This window comes from Haliaeetus albicilla, chromosome 23 (genome assembly GCF_947461875.1).
Source record: "Haliaeetus albicilla chromosome 23, bHalAlb1.1, whole genome shotgun sequence".
In the NCBI taxonomy this organism is placed as follows: Eukaryota; Metazoa; Chordata; class Aves; order Accipitriformes; family Accipitridae; genus Haliaeetus; species Haliaeetus albicilla.
The window spans coordinates 15,808,406-15,829,614 of record NC_091505.1 but is presented as its reverse complement, the minus strand read 5'-3'; the positions used below and the strand labels follow the sequence as shown (position 1 = coordinate 15,829,614).

General features: G+C 34.7%; 1 protein-coding gene across 4 annotated transcripts in view; it reads left to right on the top strand.

Annotated features, from left to right (window-relative positions):
- LRCH2 (leucine rich repeats and calponin homology domain containing 2) overlaps positions 1–21,209 on the top strand; it is a 57,522-nt gene that overhangs the window by 26,028 nt on the left and 10,285 nt on the right. Inside the window, exons 7-21 of one of the 4 annotated variants that reach the window (XM_069811359.1) lie at positions 192–279; positions 1,351–1,462; positions 1,778–1,875; positions 1,965–2,032; positions 2,260–2,364; positions 4,298–4,375; positions 7,922–7,990; positions 10,468–10,516; positions 11,652–11,768; positions 15,003–15,047; positions 15,505–15,555; positions 16,660–16,717; positions 18,678–18,790; positions 19,973–20,110; positions 20,400–20,477. In XM_069811359.1, coding sequence (XP_069667460.1) covers positions 192–279; positions 1,351–1,462; positions 1,778–1,875; positions 1,965–2,032; positions 2,260–2,364; positions 4,298–4,375; positions 7,922–7,990; positions 10,468–10,516; positions 11,652–11,768; positions 15,003–15,047; positions 15,505–15,555; positions 16,660–16,717; positions 18,678–18,790; positions 19,973–20,110; positions 20,400–20,477 — 1,267 coding nt within the window. The remainder of the gene's footprint in view (positions 1–191; positions 280–1,350; positions 1,463–1,777; positions 1,876–1,964; positions 2,033–2,259; positions 2,365–4,297; positions 4,376–7,921; positions 7,991–10,467; positions 10,517–11,651; positions 11,769–15,002; positions 15,048–15,504; positions 15,556–16,659; positions 16,718–18,677; positions 18,791–19,972; positions 20,111–20,399; positions 20,478–21,209) is intronic. The other 3 variants (XM_069811360.1, XM_069811361.1, XM_069811363.1) reach the window with 3 other exon arrangements.

The window sequence follows — 21,209 nt, the reverse complement described above, 5'->3', positions numbered from 1 at the left end:
TTGAACAACTCTTGTAAGAGATTAAGAATTTGTTCTCTGCACATGGGGCATTGTGCAAAAATTCTGTATCAGCAACTGTAGATAAGTATAGAGAACATATTTTTAAAAGGATGTTTATTTTTTTAGAAAAGTGAAACTCCTGTTTCTTTCATTCCTGTGTGGGTTTTTTTGTGTTGTTTTTCTTAATGTAGCATGGAGGACTTTTATCCCAATAAAAATCATGGACCAGACTCTGGCATCGGAAGTGATAATGGGGATAAAAGGTTGTCCACAACAGAAGTGAGTATTTTTCACTGTTGAATTTGTGTAACTTCTGTTTTTTAGATATTTTTTCCTTTGTATTTTTTATCATTTGAGAAATACAAATACTAAGTTGCATTTAACATTCTTTGAATATCTATACAGTTGAGTTTAAACCAATAGACTGCCAGTATCAAACACAAATTATTTACATATTGCTTTGACTTTTCTGGTTAAGGTTCATTCCAGTCCAAATTTCATGCATTTAAAAACTGAATTCTGACCTAAGGAATTGTTTGGAACTTTTAATGTGTGAAGTGCATAATCATTTTCTACACAAAGGACAAAATTTATTTGAAACTTTATTTTCTTATTAATGAAATGAATGTACTTAAGGAAATGGAAGTTTATTTGGACTAAAGTTGAGGATTGTATATGTTGGTAATCTTCACTGTTGTTTAAATTTTAATGAACTTCTGAATGATCTGCTAGGTTTAAAGCAATGAACAAAAATCCCTACAAGTTATCTGTGTATTTTTAGAAATCTAGATTAAGGAGCTGTAACTAATAACAGTAATGTAAAAATTGAATAGTGTAGAACAAAAGATTTTTGAAACTTAGAAAGGGAGTTACTACAAATGCAGAGTGATTGTTAGTGGGAAAACTGTAGAACAAGCAGTATTACTAGTTGGGTTTTTAAGAAAATTCCAAATGATTAGAAGTAAAGCTGTGGGGGTGTGGTGTGGGGTTTTTTTTTCCCCCTCTTAGTGGTCTAACAAGGGTCAAAGTAGTTGGAGGCATTAGATAAGAAAGTACCCAAGTACAGTTTTCTTAGTCCACTGACCAGGGCTGGACTGGACCTCTTTGAACAAAATACTGTATCTCAGTGTTATATTATACTGAACAGTTGTCTGTCACTCCCTAAACTATGATTCTCTTAAATCCACTCCCCCCCCCCCCCCCCGACTTGATGTTATTTTCTCTCTCCTGGGAGCCATCCCTCATGATAGGGGATAGGGTCAGTTGCACTATAATTTGAGAGTTCTTAGCAAATAATATAATAATGTAATTTATATGTAAGTTCTGTATTAAATGTGACTGTCTTTGCAGCCATCTGATGATGATACAATCAGCCTTCACTCCCAGGTGTCAGAATCAACAAGGGAACAGACATTAAGGAATGACAATCATGTAATGGGAAATAAACTCGATCCGCAGAAAGGTAATATCTGTTGTCCATCTGTCAGGTAACAGAAATACTTTTTGCTTAGGTAATCTAATGTAAGAAAAATTGCACAAAATGATGCAATCACATGTTGGCATTGTATTTTCATCATTTCAGAAAACAATGTAGTGATTGCAAATAGACGAGGCCAGGAAGAAAGAAAAAAGGGTATTCCTAGCTCAAGGAGACATGATTTCATTGTTTTATCTTTATCTGATATTTTTCATAAGTACTTATCTCTCTCAGGAATAACGTTTGGTTGAGAGAACCGTTTTAATATCATCTTTCCCATTCTTCATCAATCCTCACTAGACCAGGAGGTGTATGATTACATTGATCCGAATGCAGAAGAGGGAGCTGTTCCTGAGCAAGGAGATGTACAGATTGGACCATTACTGTCTTATATCAAGGTAGCCTAGCTTGACAAAAGAAAAAAGGTTCAGCAGGCTTGCTTTTTCTTCCATTCAAGTCTTAAGTTTATTTTTTTATCCTGTGTAAGGAACGGGGAAAACATCCTGAGAAATCCCAGAAAATAGAACAGAATGAGGACTGGGGAGATGAAAAAAGGTAAATCTTCATCTTTTGGGGGGAAGGTTTTACGTGGGTGAGGGTGGTTTTGTTTTAAGCTCCTTGCATATGGAGGAAAGAAATCTCATATTGAACACATAGAGTACTCCTTGTTGGACAGAAAATAAGCTTATAAGAAGCACTTCTTAGTTCTTGTCCAATAATGTAGCCATGTCTGTGTCTTGCTTTACTGAAATCAGCCAAGTTACTAATGTTTAATTTTTCAGACTTCAGAAAGAACAGCTGTTGGCTGAAGATGATGATGAACTCAAAGAAGTGACTGACTTGAGAAAAATAGCAGCTCAGTTACTGCAGCAAGAACAAAAACACAGGTATTACCATATTAGTTAACTTCTGTTACAATTAATTTATTCTTTGGCCTGCCTTATACCCAAAAGCCCTTGGCACCTTATAATTCTGAGAACAGTGTTGTCCAGCTGTTAAACAGTTAAAATGACATACTCTTTCAAGATACCTGTCCTGTGTTTCTTTTCATAAAATTGCTGTCTAGAGAGCAGTGATATACCTCCTCTGGAGAGGAAGAGATGAATGTGAAAGTCTCTTGATTTCCTGGTTTGATTTATATTAATTTTTTAGTACTTTTTATTTTCAAAGCAGTATACTTAAGTAGGCATGGTTAATGCTCGTATAAGTAGATTATTGGTAATATGTTAAAATGACTTTGTCTTAATATGTATGAGTTACAGAACCTGCATACAGTTTGTTCATAACTGGTTATTTTTACTCAAATACAAGGTAATTTAGGTGGTACTTCCTGCAGTCAGTCTAATGCGAGATATAAATTTCCTATGGACTGAAAGGGAAACTTTTTCAAACATTATTCTGTCAAATGGCAGAGCATAGATATATTATAAATATATATAAAAATAAATAATTTGAATAGTGTAAGTTCATCCTGATGAACTGCCTGACTTTCTCCGCTTTAAGTTGGGCATCACAACAGAATGATTCTTGAAAAGGAGCTGTAGATCAGCAGGAGATAAAAGGAATGTAATAGAACAAGTTAAGAACAGTGTAAAACGAAGAGCAGGAAGGAATACCTGGAGTTGCATAGGATGTAGGCAGGCTAGGGTAGGATCTGTGTTTTCTGGTTCCTTTACCAAGCAGGCAAATCACCAGTGAGGTACTTCAGTGAGCGTAAGCCCTTTCCTGAAATGTAAAAGTTGTAGTTAATAGTAGTTCATTAAATAGTTCATTACAGTCGTTCCTTATCCCACAGTAATGGATTGAACTTCATACCAGCTTAATACTATTCTTATTTCTTTTGAATTTCTGTGTAGCAACAAGATTCTGCATTGCTGTTTTTCTTTTAAGTTAGTTGAAATACATGTGAAGCCCTTAGAAATTGATATCCTGATACTATGAATTGCAGAGCTTTAAAAATTTACCAGCATTTTATATTAATTAAATACAATAGCAGTAGTGTGGGGGGGGGGGAAGATTAAGAATTGGTTGTTCATGTTGGGAAGGGAAAAATAAGAATGAAATCTTAATGCTAATACATTCTTATTACCAAAAATATTGCAAAAAAAGATAAGAATGCTAAATTTTCTCATATTAATTTATTAATAAAAAGAGAATAAGTGTTTTTTCTTATATTAGGTTTTTATATGATGGTTATTTATGTTGTACATGGGAATTGTTTGATTAGTTTTAATATTTCCTGGTTATCTAATCATTTGAAATACCAAGCCACTCCTCTTCTGAAGTACTGCAACTTAGATTTTATTTGTCATATGTCGTTGTATCTTAATGCAGTGATCTTGCTAATGGTTCTGCTTTGCTCTGGAACTGTTAGGTATACACAATCTTATTAGTTGTTAAGTTTTACTTCTTAGTTTAGCATTTATGTTTTAAAGCTTGCTTATGTATCTTTAAGTACATGAGGGCAAAATTACCTCTGGCATAAAATTTAGCCCTGATTTTGAAGCTATAGTTTTGTGAATTTGTAATTTCTTGCCATAGACTGCAATAAGATTAATATTTAGAAGTTTAGTGAAGATATTTCTGTGTTTTTGTGGAAAATATGTTCAATCTGAGTAAAAAGAATCCCCAGAAAAGTGGGCATCGTGAAATAGCTTCTTATTAATCATATTTCTGTTTGTTCAGTGTGGTTTTTTTTAATATTATGCAGTCTCTTTTCTTTTTGCTTGCTATGCTAATGACTTCCCTGTCCTCTCCCATCAAACTATCCTGCTTCCTTCTTCCGTCTTTGGCTTTGGTGTACATGAAATATGAATACAGACGAAGGCCATTAAGCTATAGAACTTCATTCAGTGAAAAACTCTTCCAGAGGACAAGGGCGGCAGGACGTGCATCAAGGTATAAAGTGTTTGTAGAGCTTCAGACTTCCAAAGTTGAAATGTGGACAAAAGAAACAGTTTTGGCCATTTCTTGAACAAAAACAGAATAAAGGGATTGGCTAAGTTAGCCTAAGATATTGTTATCAAAAATAGATTGCAATGCAGTTTTTGTTCTTTAAGATCGAATACCATTTAAGAAAAATATTTAGTTAGGCAACTCTCCAAAGAACATTTAAATGAATCCAAACCTAGAAGCATAATTTCCTGTACCTTTGGCATGCTTTCTTTTCAGTTTTTTTGCTTTTTAATATATAATACCTCAAGTATAGAACCTCAGGAAAAAGATTGGGTTTTTTATTTAAGGTATCTTGGTTTTAAAGTGATCATTTCCAAATTAGCATGACCAGTGACAATTTGTTCTGCATTTGACAGCCATGAGGAAGCATTTGCAGATATACAAACCTCACAAGTAACAAGGAATCTGGAATGGGCTGTGTAGACCATGCTCAAACATATGGGTGATGAATCAAGTGATTTCAGACTTTGTTACCTTTATCAATTGAAACTCTAACTTTGGATACTCCTAGTCTTTTTCAAAAGAAAGTAGGGTAGCTTTGATTAAATAATCTGCATTAGTTCTAAATGAACCTGTTTCAGTTTGCATCAAAGTATGCGTTCTTACTTGACATCAGTGACTTCCTAAAACTAAATCCCTGAGAGTACAGCTTATGATCACAAAGCAGAGTCATATGCGAAGACAGTAGACTGCTCCTGAATGAGTTTAAAATACATCATTTTTTTCTCACTGTAAAATATTTCTAGTGTCTTTATACACTTTAAAGATCCGGTAGTGCTTGCTTGTTTAAGCTGCAAGATAGCTAACCTTAAAATAACATTACCATCATTCACTTATTTTGTGTCCCTTAATCATGATGTCACGCTTGCTCAAAATATGAAAGTATAAGTAACTGAGAAGAGATTCCACTTTTTAAATTCTCAAACTTAAGAAAATATTTTCCAGTATTGTAATTGGTCTTGCCATCACCTTTCTCTCCTATCTAGTCAGCAGTTTGGAGTAGGTGTTATGCTTGCATGATATAAAACCAGAAAAATGAGCCGCAATGTTGTTTTTTGAGTTTAATATATATATAAAAGTGTCATTGTGTATGTGCTGTTGAGTAATTTACATTTCAAAGTTTATATGAGTTTTAGAGCCCTTTCAGACTAATAGTTTGTATGCTACCTCTGTAACAGAATTTGTGTGGTTAGTAGGAACCATAAGTGGGAAATTAACTGCAGTACTAATACAAGTGTCTTATGCAAGTTCTTACTTAGTGATTCAGTATGACCATCAGTAATAGGCCTGATAATTGATCTGCCTAATAAAAAAAACAGGTTTGGATTTAATGAGTTGTAGTATGAATGGAAGCAGTTGCTGGAATCTTTGCACCATTAACACCACACTTAAGAGCATGACTTATGAATATAAGCTGCTTGTACTTTCATTTTGCATATTGAGTTTTGCATTGTATTTCCTGGAAGACAGTTCTTAACTACCGTGACCGATTCCTGCCTCCCCCCCCACACTTCCAGCTGAACAAATTATTTTGCCATGAATTCCTTATTCTGCAATTTAGTAAATCCAGATTAATTTTATTCACCATTTTCTTTAACTAAAAACTTTCAAGTTCCTTATTCCACAGGAAAATGAGATTTCTCTGACTGGACTAGTAACCGTTAACCTGACAGATGCTGAACTTGCTGTTACTTCCCCATCAATATTCTTCAGTTTTTAAAGAGGAAGTTTCAAAAATTATTGCGTTTGGTTTTGTTTTGCAAAGTGTAAAAATATACTTTGTTTATAATAAACTTAGTTTATAATAAACTCAAATGTTAATTATATACTTTCATAGAAACAGTGTAGCTGAAAAGTTCATGTGTATATGTGTTTGAATTAGCTTGAATAGTTTTTCCTTTCATTTCCTATCGTGAGTTTAAGAAAGAAATGGCCTGTGTTACATACAATTATTGAATTTACACTGATAGTGTCAGTTTTGATGCAAATGTGACATCAAACTGTTTAGGTCACTCAAATTTCTATTATTTTTTTTTTTAAAGCTCATTCTGTTTAAGTGGTGATATCTTGCTACAAAGTCTCTCTGAATTTCTAATTGCTTTCAGTTGAAGACATAAGGCTAATTTAAATGGGTATTCTCTCTAAAAGTTAATGACTTTAAAATAGCACGTTTATGTTATGGTTTGATAACCTATGCTCTGAATATTAATTTTTTGTAACACTTTTTTCAGGCTGTAGCATAATTTAATTCTGGAACGTGCCCTCAAAATTAAGTTTCTGAAGGCAAAATATAGGGAGAGCAGTTGCTGCAGACTGTGTTGGTTTACAGGCTTAACTTCTCATAATCCCATTAAACTGAGGTTCACACAGTGAGAGATTTAAGCTACAAATGAGATTACTGAGCTCAAAGTTATCACAATAATCAGAGAAGTCTGACTGAAAAATCACCAATCACTTGAAGTTAATAGTTGTACTGCCCTATGTAGTGACAATGAAATATAAAAAGGTGCCTACTGTTTTAACTTTCTTCCATTGAATAGTTGGTGTTCTAGTTCTTTCTGATTCTTAATACACTATAGTTCTCTATATAATTCAGTGTAAATATACTTTGATCACAGTTCTGCACATGAAGTCAGTGTCAAAGTGTAATATTACTACTTCCAGGAATTCAAAATTACTCATTCTAGTTACTGTTCAACATAACACTTACTGGAAAATGAATAATTTTAAGTGCTACTGATTGTTTTGTTATTTTTAACAATTTAAACATCCATAATAGCTCATATCTTCTTCCTGTGTGTGCACATGTCTAGTATGTTTTTGTTCCAGATGAAAAAACATTTCTGAATCTCTATGTAAGTTTAGGCTTTTTTGACTATTTACTGTCTAGAAAAATGGAATTTCCATTGGTTCATTTCAGCATTAGACTTTTCATTTAGTTCTTAGCCTGTTTCTCTATTTTCCACCTCTCCTTTTTTCCCTACATTTCCTTTGCACTTGCAGTGTTTCTTACTCAGCTACCTTCTTACTTGCTTCTACTGACTGACTTGTTGTGCTTAATCTGTGTATCATTTCTTGTCTGCGTTAGGTTGACTGTCTTCTGTCTTCTAATTTTAGTGAACAGTGGGGCCTTTTGTGTTGAGGGCAGCATAACTTTACACAGGTGTGAGATCAGTTGAAATAGTATGTATTTAGGGAGAAAAATAAAGGGAGTCTTCATTTTGGTTTGAATGATCATCAAGTTTAACTTCCTTAAAATTCAGAACTTGAAATATTTCAAGAGCTGGAAACAATATTGTTGATTTAAGTGGAAGCAGGATTGGGCTTGTATTTCATGTGTGTGCATGCATACATTTTTCTAATTTTTTGGAAAATGTCACCTTAATGTTCAAAACTATTTACAGGAAATGTTATGCAGTGAAAATGACATATAAGAAAAAGGTTGAACTGTATAGCTGTTGAATAAATATGTATTTTTTTTCTTTCTAGGCTTCTTAATCATTCAGTTTCAGTAAGCACAAGGAACAGGCCAAAGCAGCCAATGGAATCTGAAAAATGGTATTGATATACTTAAATGTATCATAGCTTTCAATATTTTATTAATTTAATTTTTAAGTTTATTCTGTGTCACTACTGCCATCTTCTGTCATAATGTTTTTAGCTCAAGATGAAGTAGAAGCTACACAAATAATCTGTTCTTGAGATTCTTTTTCAGTTAAAAAAAAATAATCTGTTCTTTTGAGCCTCTAGGAAAGTTGATGTCATCCAGAAACTAATTTGTGGGTCTGATCATGGCAGCAATGCAGGTGCCTAAAGACAGGTATTCAGTGATGTTTTAGGCATCCAGTTCCAGTCCAGAAGGTCATGTCTCCCATAGGTAACAGTCCTGCGCAAATGCATTAGATCCTGTTACATAAAATAGCACTGTTAGCTGTGCTTAGGCATCTAAATTTTCCTCCCTGGCAGTCCTTTTGTGCTCTTAAGAGCTGTTGGAAAAGTGTTGCTGGGAGTTCAGCCTGCAGAACCTTTACGTAGTTTGTGGAGGATGTGTCAATGAGGAAACCGTTGTCTGCAGGAGATGTACTCTTATGCTCTTTTTCGGATTAAAAAATACCACCACAAAACAACAGCAAACAAAAATACCCAAAGCCTTGTCTTTAGGAAATTGGGAAATCACAACTTCCTATTTCTGACTCTACGGGTGAGAGAGAACTTTGCAAGTTTTCAGCCCTTGCTCCCTTAAGGAATCCTAGATCAGTTCTTTTAATCAGTTTGGTCAAGAAGTAATCTATTTTAATTTTTAAGCAAAAGAGGGAGAGCTTACTGGCAGCTTTGCAATGAGAACTCCATTTGAACAGTGGCTTTTGTGATTTTTTTTTTTTTGCCAGCCCCATAGTCTTTTAAAATCTATACTTTCAAAAGTATCTGTATCTGCTTGTGTCCAGACCCCAGTTTGAGTGTGAATGTTAGAGACAAAAGCCGTAACTGCTGGTGGTGTTGCTAGAGAGCACTAGGGGTGGTAACAGCTCTCTACAGTTCAGGTACACATCAGGAAAGCATTTACTTGAACAGAAAAGGGACACACTGTAGATATTTCAATGTGATACATCCTATTTTGGCTGTCTTCTCTCTCATTGCTATCTGCGATTTTGAAGAGCTGGTTGCATGTATGTCCCGTGGTTATATGAACCATGCTGCAGCTATTAATTTGCATTTGGAACTTTCCAGTCCTTGGTTACTTAACATACAGTATCTGTTCTTTGGGATGCTGTCACCTATCGTAGTGTACAGCTATGTTAGGCCTTCATATTATAGGGTGATTCAGGAAAGGTTAAATTTACCTTTCCCTGTTTTGTTAATACAACAGAAACAGTTCTGAGACTTCAAAACAGAACAAAAACCAAATAAAAAACCACGCCCAAAAACCCCCAACCCTCACCCCCCTTAATTTTGGAGTGTGCACGCAAGATAAGGTAGATGTTGCAGGCTATTTGTTGTTTTATTGCACTGATATATGAGCCCAAATCACACACTGCATAAGGAACATACAAAGAGAGTAGAAAGACTGTCATATCCCTAAAGAATTTACACTTATAGAACATGTCAATAGATGTATATGTATCAACAGCAAAACTTGGTTATTTATTGCAGCAGTTCCTGCAATTCTCGACTGGATTGCTTATCAAGCTATTGGACATGATTCAGCCAAATTTCCTATGCCTAACAGCTTTAAAAAGTATTATTGGTTTGAGGCAAACAGCAAAAAAAATGAAGGAAAAGGAATACAAAGTAGCAGAAGCTAAGTGCCTAGTTGCTTTCCCTTTAGGATTTATTATAATTGGTCATGGTGTTATGTCCTTCTTGCATTCAATCCCCAGCTGCTAGCTTTTTGGTATACTGCACAGCTTCTAAGCCAGCTGTCAGAACATGAATAAAATGGTTGCTGGTAAGGTGATAGAATTGAATTTCACAGAAACATTTAGAAAGAAAACTTTGGAGTGCCACTGAATCTAAACATTTTTATCTTCCTGAGAACTTTCAATAAACTCAGGCAGTCCATGTTCCAGAGTGTATTTTTTGAGATTTTGCAGTTTCACTATCCCATCTTAAAATGTTTTTCCCTTCCCTATGAGTATAATCTTCTATTTTACTGTATAGAGCTAACAGTGAAGCATGTGAGTCTTCCAAAAGTTTAAGAGTAGATCTTTTGTCAGCTTTGAACAAAATGTTTCATTGGTTGCTTTGAGAAACAAAACAATGAAGATGCATTAGTAATATCTAAAGATCAACATGCTTAAGAAAAAGCTTTATCTGAATAAAGTACTGTAGTGTGGAAGACCTATTGTCAGCATATGGTAAAGGAGAGTGAAATGTGATTTGAGATTTTAGTCAAATGATAATACATTAGCCACACTGTGACATCCTTATACAGGTAGCCAAAAATACAGAGAAGCTGCTTTTTAAGTGTTCACTTTTTGATGTTTTAAAGTACACAAAGTAGTAAATTTCATACTGCCTCTCATCTTAATTTCTAGTGTCTCAACAGATGAAGTGAATTCCCCAGTGTCCCCATTCAGCTGGCAGGTAAATAGTCAAATGTAAATGTGGTGGCTTCATATTTGAATAATTTGTTTGTTTGGTTGTTTTTTGCATTTCTGGCAGAAAACTTTTATACATTCATATGGTTGCTTACACACATAGTTATTGTAGGTATGTAATTGTGGTGGAAAATGTAAAACCTTTGGAGAATTTACGTTTGAAGATAATTTGAAGTGTATGTAATGGAGGCCTTTTTTAAGAACATATGGTACTAGCTTTAAGATCTTGAAACTAATAAGACATAAGTTTTACTTACTTGGTTTTAGTATTTCTTTGCATGCAAATTTTATTGCCTCACTATAATGTTTTTTTGTTTTTTAAATTTCTAAATGGTTTGAATTATATAGGCCTTTCATTCCCCATACCTCACTGAGAAACTTGCATGATATGGTAAAGTTGCAGTGAAACTGCAGAGAGTACTTTTTAAATTATTTTAGATTTTAATCCATCAGGTATTTACAATTGCTTTAAATGGCCTGATATTCTAATATGAAGAAATAGTTGGAAATGTAGTTTTAGCCTTGTGAAATGGTCCCTTCAGATTGTCTGCTTTCAGTTTTCATAAAATAGATATTCATACATAGTCATTGTTATTTTAAGACTAAATCTAGTTTAGCTGTCTCTTCAGAATGTGTTGCGTAATACAATACTTTGAAAGAGAGATTTCTTTTACAGCTAGTTGATGTGTATAATCTTTTAGATAGGAACAGCAGACAAACACTTACATTATCTTGTTGTAGCCATCCTTTTCCTGTGCAATGAGTATTCAGACTGAGAAATTAGATTTGCTAGTGGCTAACCACACTTCTAATTTTTTTGGAAGTTATTCATCGCAGCCTTAGGTGGCTTCCTAACGCACCTGCAGAAATTAGGCTTAATGCAGAAAGGGTATTATTTTCTTAAGGATTATTTCATAGATTCTTTTTCTTCTATGAAATATTTCCTTTCAAATCGTAAAACATAAGTGATTTCTACCAGAATCACCATTAAGACTGATAATACTTTCATGTCATAAAGCTAGATCGAGGCAAACAATTCATAATTGTAGTTCATAATAATTTGTGTTAATGCACACAAGGTGTATTTACCTTTTATGTAAAAATACTTCTGAACTCTGTAGCCACTGGAAAACCAGAAGGATTCAATGGATGAGCAGCACTGGCCAGAAACACAGCCAGTGATTTGGCAGAATGAAGAAAGAAGGAGAAGTAAACAAATTAGAAAAGAGTATTTCAAGGTAATGGGGGGAGTGTGGGTGGATAACACTTTGTTTTTTTAATGAGTAGTAGAAACTAAATAACTGAGTAAAGGTGAGAAAACATCAAAGTTTGTCATGCTTTTAATTTTGTATGTAACCTGTAATTTTTTTATTTGGCTCTTTTGAGTTAAATAATATATATGTATGTGTTTAGGGTTATGTGAGAGTGCAGGAAAATCAGAAGGAAAAAATCTACCAAAGACTTTGTTTATCCTTTAAATAAAAGAAAGTAATTTACAGTTGTCTTCTGGTAAAGCCAGAAACTAATTTTCAGTCATTGGTCCTTCCCAATCCATTTTGAGTGTGGGTTGGTTTGGTTTTTTGTAGTGCAAGAAAAATACACATTACTTTTTTGGGCAGCATGGTTATAAGCATGATCTATGCATTTTGGTTCTCACTGCATTAGTTTGCATTTGAGAGGAAATTTTCTCAGTATTACTTTACTGCTGTGGAGTGTACCACTGGTCACCAGATGTCAGTGTCTGCTTATTGCAGAACAGATATGACGTTACAGCAGCATGAGATAAAATTTTGTTTTGGGGTATGGTAGAGAAATAAGAGAATTCTGACCAGTGCTAGGCTGAGTTAAAATTAAATTTGTCACTTCTGAAATTAGTTTCTTGCATCTTTGCCATCAAACATGTTTATGAAATGCTAGGGAACATCAAAGAAATTAAATTCTAGGGAAAAATACAGCTCGGATAAACAGCTTCTATAATCACAAGAATTTTTTTTTTCCTGAATAGTTTATGGAGTTGTATCCTCTTTCCAGGGTTTTCATCCCTAAATTAAATTTGCCCTGCAGCATTTGAGGGGAAGGGGAGAAACTTCTAAGTAAAACAAAATTCAGTCATTTGACTCATTAAACAGCTGTGCTATCAATACAAATGACCTGCATTAGTGATTTCTCATAACTTTAAAGGATGTCTTTAAATGCTAATACAGATTTTAGTTTTGAGCTCTGTGGTGGAAGCAGCTACCTGAAATCACATTACATACAGCTATAGACATGTCTCAAAAGTGAATTAAGCAGGCTGTACCAGGAACAAAAAATACTGTATCACTGATAGTTTCATTTGCAAAAACAACGCAATAAGCAAGTAGAATGAAGTCTGTCTTCCATGGCAAACTGGGGGAAAAAAAATTGGTACCACTGCTGTTCTGAGAAACCAGTGAAAATACAATTCATATTGTGTCCATGTTTTCTTGGCAAATAAAAGCTCTTTGTATAATCCTATCTGTACTGCCAAACATTAATATCTTAAGAATACATGCCAAATTACGGCAATGGGCATCATTAGAACAGGGAAACTTTACTTGAATCAGCATCTGGAAGTATTTATAGAGCATCTTTGTTATACATATTATATATTTTTATTGTTCAGTTGTACTGTGCAGTAGTAGGGCAGGAAATTGCCCGTGAGAATCGGAACTCCTTTTCTTGTGGCATTGCACTGAAGTCTCACTGGAACCTGAAATCTTTGTTGTGTTAAATACGTAAAAAGAATATTACCATTTAAGATGATTTTATCAACCTAAATGCCTTTCCCCCCCGCCCCGGATTAGTTTGTAGTTGTCTTGGATCCTAGCTATGTGCAAGCTGAAATTCTTGTTAGTGTATCAACAATAGAAAAGAATTACTACATGCTAGGTTTGATATGGTTAATTACGGTGGAAAAACATGAACACAGAACTGGCCAAAGGCCTGTATAAACACAAGTCAGCAGTGGAGCTTGCAGGGCATAGAAGATTAAGCTTTGCCTTATCAGCTGCCAAAGTAATATATTGCTTTGTACCGCAAACATACAGGAGATAAACCCAAGAAGAGAAATATTCAGTCATGGATATATGTAACAGGTCACTACCCCAGAACTACCTGTACTCTGTGCATAGTTTAAAAAACCAAAACAACCACCAAAACAAACAAAAAAAAATCCCAAACCACCAAAAAAACCAGAAGAATCCCACAAACCAACAACTGACACTTTACTGAATCATTCTGCAAAAGACATGTTTAATTTGCACAGAAAATGAACAGCAGTAGGATAGCTAACGAAGGCTGCTTGTCCCAGATCATGATTTTTCAAGAGAGATGCTTTTCACCATTGTTGTCAGCATCATACAGCATGTAGTTCAAAGGCTCTTGAAAATTCAACTCTGTAAAGCTGTTCAATTTTAGTCCAACAGTGCTCAGTTACAACTTTGAAGAAGATGAGCATCTTTCATGCATAACTAAGAAATACAACTTTCTATAACAGAGCTATGTAAGTTTGTGTGTTTATTAATATTAAAGAACACAGTTGCAATTCAGGTTTCTCTTCATTTTTAAGAAATTCTTCTAAAACCTGTATGTACCCCTGCAAGTCAGATATTTGAAGGATAACCATCCTTCCAGTTCCAAAGTTAGTCTCTTAATTTAGCCTGTGTTGTGTTATATCATAAAGATAGGTAGGCTGGCCATATACACACAATGCACTTATCAGAGTTTGGTAGTGATGGATCTTTTTAATTCTAGCTGCATGTATTTTCTATTTTTTGTACACTTGCTCTGAAGACAATGAAATATGCTTATTTTCTTAAATACCACTTTTGTAAATTTCTTCAATCCTTCCTTCATTTCCTACACTTTTAGGAAATTTCCTACACTAATCAGGAAGTGGGACAGTGATGAAGGCAGTGTGCAGCAAATCAGACAGACATGGAAAAAGTGCTGGTCTTAAATAGATAAAAGGATGTGATCAGGCTTTGAAGTTATAAAGGAAATCTTGGGGGTTTTTTAATTTAATTTTTTTAAAATGTCAAGTCAATCTCTCAAAGTGTAAGCAAACTTAGTTACATAGCAAAACATATTGTAAAAGTAACTTTCACAGGTTGCATAATTTTTCCTAACAAATAATGCTTCAGAGTAGCAGTTGTTAAAATCTTTTCACTGGGATCAACTGTTATAGGCAGTCAAAGTTCATGTTATAAAAGTATTTGGTTTTAAAATGCTCTTATCTCATTTACATAACTAAGATCTTGTCTAGCGTAGGAACTAGATGTTCCTTTTCTGGTTTGTTTCTTTTTTGCTGGTTTGATTCAGTAATCTGTTTTTTTTTTTTTTTTCCTCAGCAGCTTCACTAGTAATAAGTAACATCTGAATGAGATCAAGCCATTTAGTTCAAATTAAAATCATACTTCTATTTTAAAGTAATAATTGTGTGTGTTTTGCAGTATAAGTCTTCCAGAAAGAGTTCAAGTGGAAATGAAAATGATGAGGTGAGAAATAGTAATTGTGTGAAATAGTTAAGAAAACATTTTATTCATTCATCTTTTATGAACACCTATGAGCCACAGTCACAGAACAGGAGAACGTTGGCTAGAGTCCACACAAACAAACTTTGCATTCCAAAGCCATAGCAGAAATAAGTATTATACTCCTTTATTTGAAAAAAAGTCATCAAGATTGTGTACTGGGGAAAAGTAGGACATTTACTTGCCTTGGTAATAGGAAAGTTAATTCTCACCTATCAAGCAGAGGTAACGTAAAAGTAGTATTCGACACAAAGTGAACAGTGTTTCCTTGATTTATGTGTTTTTAAATTTAGTTGCTGCCAATATATCACATACTTGATAAATGTTGCATGTCTCACGTATTGTGTATTTCATAATTTCATGTTTCTTGTTAAACCATAATTTTCATTTTTATAATTTCATCTCTTTGATTTCTTTTTAGCAAGACAGTGATAATACTAATGTGTCCCCACAGTCTCCTGTGTCGTCTGAGGTACAAGTTTGTGGTTTTGTTTTTCATTAAACAAACATTTCTTTGTGCGCATTACTTGTCACCAGGTTTTCCATGCAGGTATAAAGCTGTTAGTTTCCTTTAAAACTGCAATTAGAAATATTTCATCATAATAAAAATTCAAAAGTATATAGAGACTAGAGACAGATATTACAACTTGGTTTACCTTTGCAACTACTTGATCTCTCCTAGATTTTTCTTCTTTTTGACTGGTGTGTAGAAAGGTGCATTGCTTTGTCTCCATTATCTTTTGTAATGAAAAAAGCTAATAAAGCAAAAATCAAATTTGCAGTATTTTGTAGGAGTCCTCTGTGCACTAGCCATCCAGAGGATTTTCAATAAAACTTGTGGTTTAGTATTTTATATATCACAGGGAACACAAGGGTACTGATACTTCTTAGGGAGTTTCATCGATTCTGGCTGTCACCTTTGTGGTGCAGCCTTGCAGCTTCATTCACTGGGCACCATTCACTGGTTGCTCTCCTTTTTAAGCAATGTCCATGTAGTCTCACTGTGGCTGCACTACGCTACTGAGCTCTGAATAAAGCATACCAAAAATTATTAATATTTCCACCTCATGTCAATAAGGAACCTGAGGGAGCAGAATGAGAACATCTCCCAAATACAGTGAAATGAATTGAAAAAAGGATATCTCATGTACATACCAAATTACTGAGTGCGTCTTCCTTTTTAGATGGTGAAATGAGAAAAACCTGATCTTCATAATTGAAAGTAAATGTTTCCTAAGAAATATTGTGATATTAAGTGTTGGGAGGATATTTGCATTTGCTTACAGCCTGTTTAGAACTCTGTCCACAGAATGGTTTGCAGTAGTTGGAAATGGTTTAGAGTACATTTTAGTTAATCTGGTGCTGCTTTTCTTCCTCAGTAAGATAATTTTATCTGCATGTAGTGAGGTTACTTTCATTCCATTTATTGTCTACTGTCCCCTTCAAAAGAGTGTGTTACAGTTAAGCAGAAGGACTCACTTTTCCTAGGCAAGAATAATTTAAACACTGTCTTGATGGGAACAAAAGTTAATTCTTTTAAGGAATGGAAGAAAATTGACTTTACCTCTTTTAACAGGATTATGAAAGGACAGATAGTAACACTCATGGTCCGTTTGGTCTCAAACCAAGGTCAGGTAAGCTGCTGTTCTGTAACATAGCATGATAGAACAGATGTTTATTTCCCAGGCTGGAAGAGATGATAAGGATAGCAGATGCATGAATTGGAATGAATATGAAGAGATGCTACAGTACAGCAATCCACTCAGTGTACTTATCACAAGCACAGTACTGGGAAAGACGTAGACAGCTGCTTTGGCAAATGAATAACTGAAAGTTCCCCAAGTTGCACAGTGATTTTTTTTTTTAATTAATTTTAAAAATTTTTTTCCCCACTGATTTATTTGTGCATATTTAGTCACTGCCAAAGAACAGGGAAACAGCATGCAATTGTTCTTGAGACCTGACAGATGAGGCAGGAGGGTTTCAAGAGAAGCAGATTTTTGTAATTTGTCCTATGAAAGCATGCTTTGAGCAGAGCTTTGCCAGGAGTTTTATGGCTTAGTGCTTTGCTGCACCCTGACTCTTCCAAGACTGCCCTACCCTCTTAAGAAGCCTGTATTGTCTAAACAATAGACTTTCAGTACTCTGAAATCTAGGTAGAAATAATACAGGGTTTTTTTCAGTTACAGTATTCTTTTGTTTGCAAGTGTCTGTGAACATTGGATGTTAACAGTGTAAACCATAGTTTGGAAAAGCCACTGTGCAATCGTTTTTCCAGTTAATAACCACTCTTCTCTGTTTTTAAGGGAACAGTCTTCATGCAAATTCATAAAGAAAGAATGATCTCAACTCTTCAGTCTAATTTCATTCAGTGTTTATGGTAGCAAAGTTTGACTTCCTTAATACTAGCAGTTCCGTGAAACTTCTGTGCCAGAGATAGTTTAGTTGCATGTACCAGGACATGCCTGGCTGTGATCATTTAGAGGCTTCTGAGTTACCTACATCCTTGGCTGCAGGAAGGTGCAGATTTGATAGGAGGAAGGAGGCTTGTTAAGACTTTTCAGCCCATTTTTTCTCAGTGCGGTAGTAGGCTTCCTAGGAGCCACTCACTGCCAGCGTGTGTCTGTAAAACAGCAGCACCCCTTTCACTCAGTTCTAGGAATGTGAATGGCATTTTGTTTTTTAGTTACAAGCCAAAATCTTTGTGGATTTAGATGCTTCCATAGATACTGTTGGTAATGTGCAATTATATTTTTCTATACACACACAAACTACATGCTTTCATAATGTATAAATTCAGAGCAGTGATTTCAAGATTATCTATAAAATTTCCTGTTATTTTTGATTGTTAGATCTTTTGCTAAAATCCAAACTATTAGAAACAATATAGAAAGTTCTAAAGGTGTAAGTATTGATTTTTTTTGTTGTTGTTCAAAAGCATGGGGTAAAATACTTAAGGATATAGTCATATTGCTACAGAAGTGTTTTTATTTGCCAGTGTTCTATAAAATAATAGAATTGTCACTTGAAGGCTTTCTGACAGTGAAGAATAGTAAAGTGAATGTCTGAACTTTTAGATGAGACATTTCATATTTTTCAATTAGTTCTTTAATAAGCAATTGCTGTGTCTCTGCATATGCACAACTAACATGCACATATGTGTGAGTGTGTGTGTATATATATATATAAAAAAGTCTTTCACTGTAAGTTATATCGGGAAGTTCTGTCTCTTTTTTAGTCTCCATAAAGACTTTATACTTGATTAAAAGTAAAACACAATGAAAATACTTTCAAATCCAGACTGCAAAATATGCTTGGAGAATTGCAAATGCAGTTGTATAGCTTAAACAGATATTTGAATATTGAAGTCGATTCTATCTCCATATTTTCTAGTTATCCATTTGCACTTAAGATGATCTGTGTATTTTATTTGAAAGATAAATTTCATAGCATCTTTTACATCAGGATACTTAAATATATTTGTTCTGAAAAGTTCTGCAGCTTTTTTCCCACTTTTATCCTTGGTGGCAGGTTTTTAGTCATTGCATTTTTAAAATCTGAATTCTGAAAACTAACTTCATTAATGTTTAATAGCTTTCAGCCGTGCATCACGTCAGGACTATGGTGCAGTGGACCCTGGATTTACAATGAGGAGGAAAATGGAGCATTTAAGGGAAGAAAGGGAACAAATAAGACAGCTTCGTAATGTATGTACCATTATTTACTATATGAGTGCAGTGCATTTAGGTTGCTCTGTACCACAATTTAGACCTTTATTATAAAGGCCTGCAAATCATGACAGTTGCACAAGGGCATCTCTGTAGTGATATTTCTTCCTAAGGAGTTTCATGTAACAGGCTACACTGATACTATCTTTGATCCAACCAAAATACCAACCAGGAACTAAATGGGTTTTTTTTAGCTGAAAAATGAAGTGAAATGAAAAATGAAAATTTTTTTAGGTTTCTGAGGTTTTAGTTTTTTCTAGGGAGACAATATGTCTGCTTGTGTTTGCTGCTATTTGACCTGAGATTTGAAGGAAGATGGTCATAGTCTTCTGAATAGCCAAATGCTTTTTGAATATAGAAAGTTGCTACCAGTTATACAATACTGAATGGGACCTACATTTCAGAGTTCCAGTAAGTTGTTTTCTCTATAGTTCTGTTCTCAAGATATTTAACAGTTATAGTTAACTGTGAATTGTAGCTGCTCTGCTTTCCAGGGCAGTACTAATTCTAATTTGGGGTGTGACTTCTATGAAGACTGTTTCTGTATTTGTCCGTTTTACTTACTTTGCACTTTACTGAGCGGTGAAGGCTTGTTGCTGGTGTGGGGAAAAAACATTCCCTGCTTCCCTTCTCTGTTTTGCAACACAATTGTGGGCACTTCTTGGCCACCCTTTCCTCAGCTATTTAACTGTCATCTGCATGAGTGAAATGGCCATGCCCGAAGTGGTTGTGTTCCCCTCTTTCTTTTTTTTTCTCCTTCTCCTAGTAAAATGGTGTATGATTTCAACCCACAAATTCTGCACACTAACAGCTAATGAGGTATTCAGCCTGACATTTGCGTCCTTAAATTCTGTGCTTTCCTATTGAGTAGTGAGTTCATCTTATGGCTTTGAGAGCTATGTATCATGGTAGTTGTTGGCTGCATGTCTTTTTCAATGTATGTAGCTATCTCATAAAAACCAAAAAAAAACAGGCAAAGGGAATGTAATGTTAATGATAAAGAGAAAAGGATATCTGTACTAACTAAAGTGTGAGTTAACTCCATTTACTTCACTTTAGTATTAAAATGTCCCCTTTAAACTGAATACTTCAAAATACCCTGGAATTAAAATTGAAAATTAGCTAATGCTGAAAGTAACTTACTTATGGACTTCTTAATAGAATCTTGAATCAAGGTTAAAAGTAATTTTGCCAGATGACATTGGAGCAGCATTGATGGATGGAGTAGTTCTTTGCCATTTAGCCAATCACATAAGGCCACGTTCTGTTGCCAGCATTCATGTACCGTCGCCAGCAGTGGTAAGTCATTTATCTCACTTTTGTTGCATCTTGTGTGAAAACAAGCTTTTGAATTTCAATACTAAAACATCATTAATCTTGTTTACCTTTTTAATTGGCTACATTCCTCACTTTGATTTTTCTGCAAGAAGCATTAAGCAAGGCTCAGAAGTCTAGTTTAAGAGCTATTTTCATATACTGAGTCTCCATAGAATTTGTTCTGTGTTTTAGCAATTGTAACTGAATTTGCATCAGAAATGTACAATATTTCACAAATGTATGATGAAGATCTAACATCCTGTCTTTACAGCCTAAACTCAGTATGGCAAAATGCCGAAGAAATGTTGAAAACTTTCTTGATGCTTGTAAAAAATTGGGCGTTCCACAGGTATACTAACTGCTTTATTGACTTATTATTAAAAACAACAGAAAATGTCAGCAAGATGGGTGTTTTGGGGGGCTTAATTCAGGGAGCAATAGTGATGATAGTACTGACCAGGGAACTTGAAGATATGAAAAGAAGTGCCATTTCTGGCCTGTGACATGAACTTGAGGAAGCTACTTTATGGGTTTCTAGTCAGTTCCTTATAGTAAAAATAATACCTCCTTGTTTAGATGATTATTTTACAGAAGAACTGATGCGAGAGGGTGATGTTGTAATATTTGAAAGTCTTGAGTTTAGCAACTCAGTTTGGAATGAATTTCAGTGTCTGCCTGGGAAAAACCCTGCAATTACAGAAATATGTAGCCTAACTGATTAGCTATCTTTTTTAGCATGGCCGTAGTTGCAGCCCATTATTCATGCTTCTGTTGCCCAAGTTCATCGTCTTACTTCCCTGGAGGGGGACGGGGGACAGGGACAGTGACTAAAGATCAAATAATTTTCTGCATATTACAAGAGACAAAAAAACTCCCTCAACCCTTTTTAGTGGAACAAGAGAATTAGTTCATGGATTTAGAAGCTTATGTTACTGGTCTGCCACAGCTTCTATCTAGTGTGGAGCCACAGGCCATTCAGAAGTTAGAGATGCTAAGATTTACCTCCTGAATTACATGTAACACCAGCTAGCACTTGGGAAAATTGTTCAGCTTGTGCTGAATTTTGAAACTGAAATATGAC